The 14352-nt window shown below is 43.4% G+C and overlaps 1 protein-coding gene across 3 annotated transcripts in view; it reads left to right on the top strand.

Annotated features, from left to right (window-relative positions):
* ADNP (activity dependent neuroprotector homeobox) overlaps positions 1 to 8991 on the top strand; it is a 30149-nt gene extending 21158 nt beyond the window's left edge. For all 3 annotated transcript variants that reach the window (XM_019943793.3, XM_033840465.2, XM_033840467.2), the window contains 3 exons: positions 709 to 821; positions 2617 to 2709; positions 4818 to 8991. In XM_019943793.3, the coding sequence (XP_019799352.1) occupies positions 714 to 821; positions 2617 to 2709; positions 4818 to 7925 (3309 nt within the window). In that variant the 5' untranslated portion in view covers positions 709 to 713 and the 3' untranslated portion in view covers positions 7926 to 8991. The remainder of the gene's footprint in view (positions 1 to 708; positions 822 to 2616; positions 2710 to 4817) is intronic.
* The last annotated feature ends 5361 nt before the right edge of the window (positions 8992 to 14352 follow it).

Raw genomic sequence — 14352 nt, 5'->3', positions numbered from 1 at the left:
TTAAATAATTTTTCAATTCCCTCATACACACATAAGCTTTTCATTTTTCAAAAGGGACCCCCCCCAAAGTCTGTAACAGTTATTATTTGCTCTGGTGCTGAGTGCCCAGCTTTCCCCGTCTCAGCATTCATTCCGTGGCATTAGTGAGTGCCTTTGTCCAGGTGTGGTGCTGGCTGGGGGGCAAGTTACACAGCCATTCTTGTCTTTCGTTTGGGTGGTGTGCAGAAACTTACGGTTACCACAGCAATACGAAGGGTAGCTCCCAGACAACAGAAACTTATTTCCCCTGGCACTCAAAATTATGTGGTAATGATGCTGAAATGGTGAACATTTTTCTGTTCTCAGAGGTTCAGCATCACAAGGAGAAAAGCACTCACACTTGATTTTGAAGTAATCGGTTGGTATATAAACCTCAGTCTCAACTTTAAATAAGCTCATCACCAAACTAGTTTTTTAAAAGTCTAATCAGAATTGTGCCACATTAGATTCATGTTACCTGTGATATAAAATGTCCTGTTAAAAATAGAAAAGATCAGAGAGTACTTATTTTGCCTGCCTGCTCTAAGTGTTCAGAACATGCTGGATAAGGATATCTATTCACCTTTTTTGTCAGACTGGGCCAGGGTTTGTGATCCTACCATCAGTGGAATTAGTAAATATCACAAGTTGTACATGTTTTGACTTGACTTAAATTTTTTTTTCCAATAGAAACTATGTTCCAACTTCCTGTCAACAATCTTGGCAGTTTAAGAAAAGCCCGGAAAACTGTGAAAAAAATACTTAGTGACATTGGGTTGGAATACTGTAAAGAACACATAGAAGTAAGTAGCATGTCATTTTTTTAATTTTAACATGACTCAGCTTCTGATCCATTACTTTGTGTCAGTGGCCAGGATCGTTAATTCTTTGGGGTGATTCTGTATTTTAACTGCAGCGTTAGCTTTGCCTGAGCTTTCTCAAGTAGCCTAACTTGTTCCCTTCTCCCTAAAATGGGCTTTTTCATCTTTGCATCCTGGAGCAAAAGCAGTTACCACTGAGGACGTACCACATCAGTCATTTTTTACTAGGTGCTTTAAAATGGTCTCTAAATTCAAATCCTTAAAACAACCCCTAGGGGATATAGGAATTCTTATCTCCAATTTACAGATGAAGAACCAGTAAAGAAATAGGTCCACCTCACAGCTGAGCATGTGGCAGGGTCTGTCTGTGAGACTCCAGAGCCTGTTCTCATTCTGATATGCCTGAATGTTCTGATTGACCTTCTGATTGTTGAGGCGTGGTGGTTTGGGTGCTTGTTGTCTCTTTCCTTGGGATTTGAGCATTTGTTGGCCCTTTTGACCCATCGTAGACTATTATCTTCCCCTAGGTAACAGTTTGGACTTCACAAACTGTTTTTCTAGCCTTTTTATTCTATGAGCTTTATTAACAGCCCTGTGGGATAGCCAGTGTAGTGGTCTCCTCTTCTAGATCTCATTACTCCAGGTCTTGTGGTTAGTTGATCAACAACCTCTGATTGGAAAGAAATGTTTAAAGCTATTTTCCCCACTAGCCTTTTAAGTTCCAGCTGGCCAGGGACCTTAACTACCTTGTCCATCTTTGTATCCTCAGCACTTAGCACAGTGCTGGGCACGTAATAGGCACTCAGTAAATGTTTGGATGGAATTGAAAGTAAAAAAGCAATTTCCTTCATGCAACAGGTTTTCTTTTCCTGGTTCCTATTAATCCTACTTTAGGGGTATATCATGAAGACTGAAGCTTCTCAAAATTGGATTTCTCTAGTTATGTTGTCCCTGGTGTGGCAGTTCAGTCCCTCAGTTTCAGGTAGATCTGCCTGATGAAACAGTCCATTTACTTCCCATGCAGTGGGGTAATCTTCACAAGAATAAATAATGCAAATGTTAAAGGTACCTTTTCTATCCTGCATTTGATTTGTTCCTCCCATTATTGCGCCCACTACATACTCTGGAATATATGTGTACTTGATTTTCCACACTGAACTGTGACCCTTTTAGGAACAAGAGGAATTTTACCATAAAACTCTTTATGTTCCTGTCTCAGGGTGGAGGGGATCAAATTTTTACACAAGAGTGTAAATTTAACATAATACTACTTGCTTTCTTTGAATAGCTTTCCTCCTTTTGGGGTTCAGAAATCCTGAGTTTTCGTTTCAGTCCAATCCCACCCCACCCCCATCTCCCACAAAAGACTTTTCTTGCACAGAACCAGAATATCTCATCTGTAGCACTATAAGTGAATGTTGCTCTCTTACACTCCATTCTAATATTACAACTGATGAGTTATATAGTACTCTTAGGAAGGGTGCTTTGGTATTAATATGTGGCTGAATTTTTTACTTACTTAGTTAGAACTTCCAGTGGTTTCTTTGGAAACCTGGTGACCATCAGGGGAATGTTTAGTTGATATAAAAAGTTCAGTGTAACATCCATATGCCCTTTTGTATTTCCTAGAGCTTTATCGATCCTAGATCCTAGTTGAGTTCTCGGTGGTGTCGATTTTCCTATGCATCTCCCCAACCCTAGTTAGAGATAGGATTTATATGTAAAGTTGAGCTAGAGTTGATACAATGTTTTTGAAACTTCTTTCACTGTTTTCTAGGATTTTAAACAGTTTGAACCTAATGACTTTTATTTGAAAAACACTACATGGGAGGATGTAGGACTGTGGGACCCTTCACTTACAAAAAACCAGGTAAGTGGCACAGGAGACTTCCCCAGTTCTATTCAGTTCTATTTTTCATGGTACTGCATTGTTGTAGGCAACAACCTAACGTGGGAAGTGTTGAAACTGATTGTTTCATATATTCCTAAGAGGTAGGGAAAATTAGGAAGAACTTTTGGTCTTTTTTTGGTCATTGTACTGAAACTTCAAGTGTAAGAAGAATAGGAAAGTTTGTTACTTAAAAGTTGTGAAGCCCACTATATACCAGCATTCCCCTCTCCTCCCCTAACCCCTGTCAAAAGTTTTTTGGTTCTAATTCTAAAATGTTCCCTCCAGCATTCTGTTCACCTAGGGTATCCATCATTTTTCTGTGTTGCAATCCTTGTTTTTTCTAGAGAAGAGAAGACAGGGCTCTTGCCTCCATTTACGTTTTCTTACTCATCTATGTTGTCACCCAACCTCTCTGGGTAGCCTAAGCCAGCACATGGGGGATGGGACAGATGGCTCTGTAGGATGGCAGAGTGGTGCAGCTTAATTTTTACAAATTGGAATTAAAAACAGTATTAGGTAATCAAGGGCACCAGCTATGCCGGCAAATATCAATAGGTGATGATATAACAAAAATGAAGTTATAGGTGATTTTTTTTCCACAGGGAGAAGTGATTATCAATTCAAACTGTACCACTGTTTATTTCAAGTGATTGTAGTAATTCTGGATTATTGATCTGTTCATCTGTTGGAACATACTTGGCAGGGAATCAGTACTTTTAAAATCCACCTCAGAAATTTGATAATATAGTCATGTGTTTCTTTCTTAGAAATACCCCAAGAAAGGGTATTAACCAGCAGTCTTAAAATATGAAAGCTTTCCAGTGGGACACATCACTTAGTTAATTCAGTTTTACAAATACTAAAAAAGGGTTGAGCTTAAAGGAAAACCAGAGTACTTCATTTTGGTTTGAATTGGTATCTGAAACAAGGTAGGTTTCTTAGGTTTCTAGGGGAAAAAAGATCACCTCTCACCAAACTTGTGTTTCACCTATCTTCAAAGGACCAACTGCACAGATGTTAATGAGCATGGTTCTGTAAGTTGCTCTTTGATACCACTATATTCTGCAATGCTTTACTTTTTTATTGGCTTTTTAACACCTTGCTTTCCTCACAGTCCGTAGGAAATTTTTATTTAATTTCTTAATTTGAATCAAAGCAGCTGTCACTTCATTACTTCTTTTGAAGCTGCTCTTAAGAAGGAACAGCATGGCTTGTAGAAGAAAGCCGACTTTTCAAATCATTAGTTTTTTGATCTCAGTGAAAACTGAATACTATACTTTGATCAGAGGGGGGAAATGTTTTGAGATTTTTGAAGATGAGCCTTTTTCTCTATGAAAATTTTTCCATGATGGGGAGGATCAAAGGTGTGTCTTTATATCATATGCCTAATTGCACTACAGCACTCTGGGCCCTGAGTTTTACTATATAGTGAATCTGAAGCCTTCAGCAACTTATCAGTTCACAGAGTAATTGTAGTGATTTCACCTAGCTTATTCTTATCCTTTCTAACTAAAATGTTTATCTTGAAGCCGTTTGTCTTTGGTTTCTCTAAAACTAATGAGCAAATGTGACTGGTCTTTTCTGAAAACACTGAGGAAGAACTTTGAATGGAGTTTTTATTTACACTGTGATGCCAAAACAAGTGTTTCGTTTAAAACAGCTTTCTCATTTGAATATTTTATAAATTTATTTTGCATTTTGCAAAAGGAAAAAATGATACTCAAATCTCAGTGCATTATAGAGTTTCAGTTCTAAAAATAGCATTATGTCTCTTAAAGACTGTCGGTGGGGGGCTTCCCTGGTGGTGCAGTGGTTGAGAGTCCGCCTGCCAATGCAGGGGACGCGGGTTCGTGCCCCGGTCCGGGAGGATCCCACATGCCGTGGAGCGGCTGGGCCCGTGAGCCATGGCCGCTGGGCCTGCGTGTCCGGAGCCTGTGCTCTGCAGCGGGAGAGGCCACAATGGTCAGAGGCCCACGTACCGCAAAAAAAAAAAAAAACAAAAAAGACTGTCTGGGGGAAAATAGCCTAAAACCTGTTACTGCTTATCTGAAGTGGCATTCTGATTCCAGTTTTTGTCTTTTCTTTAGGACTATCGGACAAAACCTTTTTGCTGCAGTGCTTGCCCATTTTCTTCAAAATTTTTCTCTGCCTACAAAAGTCATTTCCGGAATGTCCATAGTGAAGACTTTGAAAATAGGATTCTCCTTAATTGCCCCTACTGTACCTTCAATGCAGACAAAAAGACTTTGGAAACACACATTAAAATATTTCATGCTCCAAACGCCAGCGCACCAAGTAGCAGCCTCAGCACTTTCAAAGATAAAAGCAAAAGCGATGGCCTTAAACCTAAGCAGGCTGACAGTGTAGAGCAAGCTGTTTATTACTGTAAGAAGTGCACTTACCGAGATCCTCTTTATGAAATAGTTAGGAAGCACATTTACAGGGAACATTTTCAGCATGTGGCAGCACCTTACATAGCAAAGGCAGGAGAAAAATCACTCAATGGTGCAGTCCCCTTAGGCACAAATGCCCGGGAAGAAAGTAGTATTCACTGCAAGCGATGCCTTTTCATGCCAAAGTCCTACGAAGCTTTGGTACAGCATGTCATTGAAGACCATGAACGCATAGGCTATCAGGTCACTGCCATGATTGGGCACACAAATGTGGTGGTTCCCCGATCCAAACCCTTGATGCTGATTGCTCCCAAACCTCAAGACAAGAAGGGCATGGGACTCCAATCAAGAATTGGTTCCCTCGCTTCTGGAAACGTCCGGTCTTTACCATCACAGCAGATGGTGAATCGACTCTCAATACCAAAGCCTAACTTAAATTCTACAGGAGTCAACATGATGTCCAATGTTCACCTACAGCAGAACAACTACGGAGTCAAATCTGTAGGCCAGGGCTATGGCGTTGGTCAGTCAATGAGACTGGGTCTAGGTGGCAACGCACCAGTTTCCATCCCTCAACAGTCTCAGTCTGTGAAGCAGTTACTTCCAAGTGGAAATGGAAGATCTTACGGACTTGGGTCAGAGCAGAGGACCCAGGCACCAGCAAGATACTCGCTGCAGTCTCCAAATGCTTCGTCTCTCTCATCGGGCCAGTTAAAGTCTCCTTCCCTCTCCCAGTCACAGGCATCCAGAGTATTAGGTCAGTCCAGTTCCAAACCTACTGCAGCTGCCACTGGCCCTCCCCCACCCAATACTTCCTCAACTCAGAAGTGGAAAATATGTACAATCTGTAATGAGCTTTTTCCTGAAAATGTCTATAGTGTGCACTTCGAAAAAGAACATAAAGCTGAGAAAGTCCCAGCAGTAGCCAACTACATTATGAAAATACACAATTTTACTAGCAAATGCCTCTACTGTAATCGCTATTTGCCCACAGACACTCTGCTCAACCACATGCTAATTCATGGTCTGTCTTGTCCATATTGCCGTTCAACTTTCAACGATGTGGAAAAGATGGCAGCACACATGCGGATGGTTCACATTGACGAAGAGATGGGACCTAAAACAGACTCTACTCTGAGTTTTGATTTGACATTGCAGCAGGGCAGTCACACTAACATCCATCTCCTTGTAACTACGTACAACCTGAGAGATGCCCCTGCTGAATCTGTTGCTTACCATGCCCAGAATAACCCTCCAGTCCCCCCAAAGCCTCAGCCAAAAGTTCAGGAAAAGGCAGATGTTCCTGTTAAAAGTTCACCTCAAGCTGCAGTGCCCTATAAAAAGGATGTCGGGAAAACCCTTTGCCCTCTTTGCTTTTCAATCCTAAAAGGACCCATATCTGATGCACTTGCACATCACTTAAGAGAGAGGCACCAGGTTATTCAGACGGTTCACCCAGTGGAGAAAAAGCTTACCTACAAATGCATCCACTGCCTTGGCGTGTATACCAGCAACATGACCGCCTCGACTATCACTCTGCATCTGGTCCACTGCAGGGGTGTTGGAAAGACCCAGAATGGCCAAGATAAGACAAATGCACCCTCTCGGCTTAACCAGTCACCAGGCCTGGCACCTGTGAAGCGCACTTATGAGCAAATGGAATTTCCCTTGCTGAAAAAGCGAAAGTTAGATGATGACAGCGATTCGCCCAGCTTCTTTGAAGAGAAGCCTGAGGAGCCTGTTGTTTTAGCTTTGGACCCCAAGGGTCATGAAGATGATTCCTATGAAGCCAGGAAAAGCTTCCTAACAAAATATTTCAACAAGCAGCCCTATCCCACCAGGAGAGAAATTGAGAAGCTGGCGGCCAGTTTATGGTTGTGGAAGAGTGACATTGCTTCCCATTTTAGTAACAAGAGGAAGAAGTGTGTCCGAGACTGTGAAAAGTATAAGCCTGGTGTGTTACTGGGCTTCAACATGAAAGAATTAAACAAAGTTAAGCATGAGATGGATTTTGATGCTGAGTGGCTATTTGAAAATCATGATGAGAAGGATTCCAGAGTCAATGCTAGTAAAACTGCTGACAAAAAGCTCAACCTTGGGAAGGAAGATGACAGTTCCTCAGACAGTTTTGAAAATTTGGAAGAAGAATCCAATGGAAGTGATAGCCCTTTTGACCCTGTTTTTGAAGTTGAGCCTAAAATCCCTAATGATAACCCAGAGGAACACATACAGAAGGTAATTTCTGAGGATGCTTTAGAGTCTGAGAAGCTAGACCAAAAAGAGGAGGATGGTTCAAAATATGAAACTATTCATTTGACTGAGGAACCAACCAAACTAATGCATGACGCCTCTGATAGTGAGGTGGACCAAGATGACGTTGTTGAGTGGAAAGATGCTGCTTCTCCATCTGAGAGCGGCCCTGGTTCCCAACAGGTGTCAGACTTCGAGGACAACACATGCGAGATGAAAACAGGAACCTGGTCCGATGAGTCTTCCCAGAGTGAAGATGCAAGGAGCAGTAAGCCAGCTGCCAAAAAAAAGGCTACCATGCAAGGTGACAGAGAGCAGTTGAAATGGAAGAATAGTTCCTATGGAAAAGTTGAAGGGTTTTGGTCCAAGGACCAGTCACAATGGAAGAATGCAACTGAAAATGATGAGCGCTTATCCAGCCCACAGATTGAGTGGCAGAATAGCACAATTGACAGTGAGGACGGGGAGCAGTTTGACAACATGACTGATGGAGTAGCCGAGCCCATGCACGGCAGCTTGACCGGAGTTAAACTGAGCAGCCAGCAGGCGTAAGGGCCAGCTTCTCTGCCATTGGTGACAGATGCTGCAGCCTGGAACTCTGTGCTCCTTTCAGTATGACTGCAAAGCTGTATTCTAACTGGTACCGCCTTTTGAGTGCTGGGTCATCAGGCTGTGGGGACATGTGGCCACTCCGATCCACGTGGTTATTTCTAAGTCTATGACACGTGATTGGCTGATCTTGCTTTAGAACGTGCTGTGACAGGCACAGTAACTAAATGTGAAAAACCAGTAAGTTGGGGGCTCATGAACGCACACGAGAAAAAGCAGAGGTTTATTTTATCTGCCTTCTCAACATTTCTTTCCCTCTGTAAAATGTTTGGTTGGATGTCCTTGAGAAGCGTTCTCTTGATTCAAACGGTAGTGTAGGGCCAACATACAAGCTACCAGTCCAATGTGTATAGTAGACTTTGGGGAAATTGATTTTTTTTTCATGTATTCATTCTGAATAGTTGAAATGTATATTTGTACAGTCTTTTAGACCTATTCAAGTGATGCTTCTGATATTGTTATTGTGTACCCATCATAGATTTGTTTCTTTTTTTAGTGTTGCCCTTGCTGTGTTAATAAGCGCTGTATCTAGTTGACCTAGCAAAAGCCTGAAACTACGCTAGTGTGGACTTCGGGACAGACTTAGTTTTTGCACATAACCTTGTACAATCTCGCAACAGAGGCCAGCCACATAAGATATATATCTGGACTCTCTTGTATTATAGAATTTTTCTTGTTCTGAATATCCTTGACATTACAGCTGACAAAAACAAAAACTGGTATTTCAGATGTTTCCTGAAATCTTTTAAGCTAAAATCACATGCAAGAATTGACTTTGCAGCTACTAATTTTGACACCTTTTAGATCTGTATGAAAGTGTGTTGTGTTGAAGCAGCAAACCAATGACTGCTGCCTTTTGGATATTTAGTTTTCTCTTTAGTTAAACACCACCCTGGTGTAGTCATTTATACCATCTAATATATGACACACTGTTGTAGTATGTATAATTTTGTGATCTTTATTTCCCTTTGTATTCATTTTAAGCATCTAAATAAATTGCTGTATTGTGCTTAACGTAAATATTTGCTTTATTACACATTACAGTCCTGTGTGTCCATTATGTCTTGTGCCAGTTGATGCCATGGCTCTCTTTCATCAGAGATGGAGGTACAGCCACTGAGGAAACTTGTGGAAGACCAAGATTTGCTGCCGTTGGCATAAAGAATGCTTTCTCTCAAGGCACCTGTTGCAAATTCTTTGGTTTGGTTTTTGTCTTTTTCCCTTTTTACTTGCTAAAATAAACATCCTCGAGTTTTTTCAGTTCCCCTTTTGTTAAGGAGCAGAGCCTGCTTATATATGTAAATGTATCGATAAAAGGATGTAAACAAGTTAGCATTCATTTGCAAGCAGAATCTTAATGCCCTGGTGTTCTTTTGTCTAAATGAAGTAAATGTTAGTTTTCACCTTATAATGGGAACAATTGTACTAAACAGTCAGCTATTCTCTGCTTTTGTTATAACTCTCTGGACCATCTTGCTGTTATGAAAAAGGCTTTGGAGATCACACGTTTGGAGGGCTGTCAAGATACAAGGAGCTGGTATGATGCGTCTACTATGCATGGATTCCCAAGAGCCAACCCCGTACTAAACAAAGTTACAAAGAGGCAGAATTAGGCCGATGTTTTTGGCAGTTAGGACAGTGATGGGATGGATGCTCCAATCCATGCAGAGGCTGGTCAGTCACCTCTCAGGGACATTGGCCTAAAGAGTTCTGAAGTGGCTAGTTTCCATGATTTCTGAGACTCTTCCCAGAAGGTTCATCTTGTTAATGCTTTTGCTACACAGGAATAAAGGTTTGACCGACGTTCCCCTAAGATGTAAAGTCGTGCCTCTCAAAAAACAATACAGGAGAAAGCACAAAAATAGACTAGAACCTTTAGGGTGTGCGGGGCTGGCACGGAGCTGCTTTAACTCCATTATACAGATTATAAATTCTGTGGACACCAGCTAGCATTTAGGACAGGATGTCCCCAAGTTAAGAGGCTACAGATACCCAATCAGAAAAACCGGCATTGAGAAGGTCTCTTTCCCTTGAGGACAGTAATACCAGCTGCATTTAAGCCATCTCACATTTGTTTTGAAATTAGACTGCCTAATTAAAAGGAAGAATTTAGCCTGGGCTTATGAGGCCTACATGGAGTGCTAGTGAGACTTGTGCAAAATAGTGGGGCGGGGTGGGGGGACGTTCCAGGTTGGACATTTGAACAAAGATAGATGAGTATGCTTCCTTCCTGAGGTGGTGTGAATGGGCCTTGTTGGCATATGAGAAGAGTTTAGCCACCTAAGAACTGGAAATAAAGAAGATTTCCAAGTAGAAATGTTGCAGAAGCCCTAAAAGTGTCTCAATAAAAGCCATTTTTAAAAAATGCTGTTGCTACTGTTTGCTTTTGGAATAATCTGGAAATAAAAACTGGCATTCTGCCATCTTCTAATTAGAGAAGGTCTATAACTGTAGATTGAATAATCCTGTAGATTTGCTTTTTAACAAGGAAAAACAAAATTCCAGAGAACTTTTTGCCCTTTCAGTTTCCTGTGGCCATGAGTTTCAGACTCAGATTGAGTAGCACTATGGTTTCTCTCCCTTTTCAGCACCTTGAAGCATTTTCTTGTCCCATCTTTGGTTCCCTGTCATTGAGCAGTACAGGGTCTTCAGCAAACAGCTCTCTGTCCCCTCTTAAATTCCAAGTAAAAAAGGATCTGCCTCCTTTTCTCCCCTGTGGCTGTGTTTCTGTCTGCTCGAAATGCCTACCCACTTGCGAAGACGCACAGTACTTCAGGAGGGGTCAAAGTAAGTGCCTGACTCGAAAATGCTCCATCAAGACTGGGCGTGCCCCGCCCGAAACACTTCCCCGGGAGCCATCCAGCTTGCTTTTGCCAAGTGAGTACTGCCACATAGAGGCGTGGTTCCCCACATTGTGGGCTACCAGCACCCAACCTTGAGATGGGAATCCCAAATCACCTCTAGGTGATTCTGTGCCACGCGAGCTGGAGAACCACTTAGCTTGAGTGATGGAAAAATCTACTTTTCACCAGCGAGACTAGGTAGAGCATACTGAATCTGGATTCCACAGAGCAGCCGGTCAGCCTTCTGCCCCTCCCTTAGGCAATGATCTTTTCAAGCCATTGTGACCCTTAACTGCCAACCCACCCTGTAGCTCACTGGCCTGGCACCAGTAGCAGGCAGGTTTCACCAAAGTGTCATGTAGGAACATTTCAAACTCCTAAACCCCCAGAGGACTGAAAACAAAAGGAAGAGGCTGCTCTCACCATTCTGAAATGCATTCCAACATACCAGTTATTAACTGGCCACCATGATGTACGTGGTCTAGGGAAAGACTCAGCTGAGAGAAACTAGACAGTCAAGTTAGAAAAAAAGGTGTTTTCTGCCAACTACTACTAGAAGGCTAGCTCAAAAACGGATCCAAACTTGGATCACCGTTTGGTAATTTTTTGCATCCTGCTACTTCCCATCAACTTACTCCACTTTAAAAAGTTAACTTAACATTCACTATAACAAATCCTAGTGGAATTACAGCTTAATGGAGTTGTGTTCAAAAATTGGCATATAAGGCAAAAACTGCATGTATCCTGAAAATCCGTAAGTCATGATTTCACAGTGCTCCAGCCAGGAGGACACAGGAGGGAAGGTCCATAGTCATTTCCAGGACACATTCTCTGGTTTTTTCCAGCTATGTACAGTGTTATCAGTATACCTTAGAAAGGTGCGAGGCCATTTAAACCTAAACTGGTTTTTGCAATAAAAATCTTGCTGTACCTTTATGAATGTCTTATTACCAAGTGAAGCAAAATGGATAGCCTAATAAGCAAATTGTTCAACTTTTGGGAACTGATAGAGCAAGAGGCTAGAAATAAAAGGGCTTTTCCAATGCATTCGATGTCAGCGCCATACTGGCTGCCATCTAGAATGGAGCAGAATGTGACAGCTGCGTACATGGGGCAGCCATCTGGGAATCTAAAAATTAAAAGACCTTGCCTTGGGGACCATTGGCGAAAAGATCACTGCATGACTTGCTGGTGGCTGCAACTGCTGGCACACAGCTCTACGGGCTTCCCCGGGAAGAGGACTCCGAGAGAGGCTTAAACACAGAGCCCTCCAAGGAGGGGACCTCCAGGCCAGGGGTGAGATTACACCTTTCCTAGGAGTTCAGCACTGTTCCTGAAAATGCCTGGGGCTCAGCACACATCCTGAGTACATATTTACTCAAGGACTTTCCAAACATCACAGAAGTGTTCCCGGGACTAGTTGTAGGGCATTAGATTCCAAGATAATTTGAGTCCTCAAAACAGTCCTGCCCCAATTCCCTAAACCACCCCCCAACACAAAAAAAAGTCCTCTAAAGGGAGTATTAGTACTAGGTTTTGGGTTTCAGGACATGAAGTTTCAGAGAAGCCAACTTGTCCCAAGATTCCAGCTGGCAGAGGGGAGATGCTGACTTGGACTCAGGATATCTGAGTCCACAGCCCCTGGAATTCCCAGCCGCACCATCCAGCCTTGATCTTGGCTGAAGACTATCCTCTTAAGAAAGGCTTTCCCTGCTATGAATGCAAAGACATGTGAGCCTTGGTTTCTAAACCAACACATCATAGTTTCCCTGGCACAGCGTTTCCCAAACTATACTTGTTCACATTACCATCTTTGTCACTTTTGCCACATCTGCCTAACAGCTGCTTTACATACTTAATACGTTTCAACTCCCCTTTGTGAAAGGGAAAACCATCTCTACAAAAAAAGAACCACCAGCATAATTTGCCATTAATGAAGGCATCCCTAAAAACACATACAAAACGTTAGACTAAAAATGTGCCACCTGTCATTGCTTGCTGAGGGCTGTGAGCCTGAGACTTGCTCTGTTTGTTAAAAAGGAAAATCAGAAGGGCCCAGGGCACACTAGCACCAAGATGAGACTTTTTCCTTGGCCCAGACGAGACTGGAAGAATTGGATGTGTCTCCATGGACTCGTGTTACCTGATGCATGCCAGGTGGCACCAAACCATTTGTCAAGAGATGGCTCCGGTTCAGAGTGCTTCCCAGGGAAGCCTTTGCCCAGTCATTACCCAGCTCTTCTTACCTGGCTTTACACTCCTTTTTATGAAATAGGGCTCTCACTGGCAGTAACGGGAACTCCAACTCAGATTGGGCTTAATAAAGGGGACACAGGTAACAGCTGTGGCTGAGGAGGGCAGGCTGCTCAGTGATGTCAGCAGGGTGTCAGGTCCGTGCTTCCGTCCTGCCACCCACACGGTCACCATCCTAAGGAGGGACCCTGGTGTTCGTGTTGCTTCCCATTCACCTGCCCTGAGAGAGGGTTTCCCCTCCCTTACCACAGAGGGAGAGTCCTGAACTTGGAGCTAATTGGACCACTCCAGAACTAGTTTCTGTGGCTGGTAGGCTTAGGCCAGACCTAAGCCTCGGTGAGTCACTGTGAGCTAGGATTACCTCGATGGGCTTAGATCAGGCAATACCCATCTCTGGAGCTGGGGTGCAATCAATTCAACCCAAACCAGAAGCCACCTCAAGCCCGATTCTACCCACTACACTCCGGAGGGTGTGAGACGGATACTGGGGCCTCTACACTCTTCAAAGGAAACCTCCTTGAAAAGTCTCTTAACTGCTATTCTTCCAAAGCACGGATTCCCAGACCTGGCTGCATCTTGAAATCACCTGCGGATTTTTAACACTTAAAGAGGCTGGGGACCCTCCCCCAGAGATTCTGATGCAATTGGCCTGAGCTGTGGCCCAGGTGACTCCAATGTGGTTCCCAGGCAAACCTGAGAACCATCGTTCTAAAGACACAAGGACCAAGGCTACAGCGTGAGCCTTCCCCTGATTCATGTATTTGCTACCAGTGGTCTCCCGTTTAAGACCATTTATTCTATTTCTCTCCATTCAACAAACACGCACTTGCCGGACAGCCTAAGAACCCCCATCTCTACACCCAGAGATGGAACTTGTGTGTAGAAAACAATGTTACACGTGTAAGCTAATGCCCTGAGGTCTCGCCGGTTCCCCAGGAGCAATGATGAGACCGCGGGCCTACACGGGTCGCCCTGGCGGGGTCACCGCAGCAAACAGTCCCAGTCCTGGTGCCAACAAAGGAAAAGCACAAACCTCATCGTCCAGGGCGCTCCCGCAGGTCTTCTCCCTCTCCTGCGCCTCGGGCGCGGCTCCCCCAGAAGAGCCTTGCTGGCGAAACGCTGAATGCTACATTTATGACGGAACTGCTCCCTGGAAGACCCAATGAGAAAGTCCTTCCGGTTGAGGGGCCGACCTCCAGCAGAGTCAGGCTTGCCTGGTTTGGTTCTCTGAGGGAATCATGTGATTATCCAGAGCAAGTACACCTGCCCACTGC

The sequence above is a fragment of the Tursiops truncatus genome, chromosome 15 (genome assembly GCF_011762595.2).
Source record: "Tursiops truncatus isolate mTurTru1 chromosome 15, mTurTru1.mat.Y, whole genome shotgun sequence".
In the NCBI taxonomy this organism is placed as follows: Eukaryota; Metazoa; Chordata; class Mammalia; order Artiodactyla; family Delphinidae; genus Tursiops; species Tursiops truncatus.
Note: the sequence above shows the minus strand (reverse complement) of the source record. Positions and strands in the feature narration are given on the sequence as shown.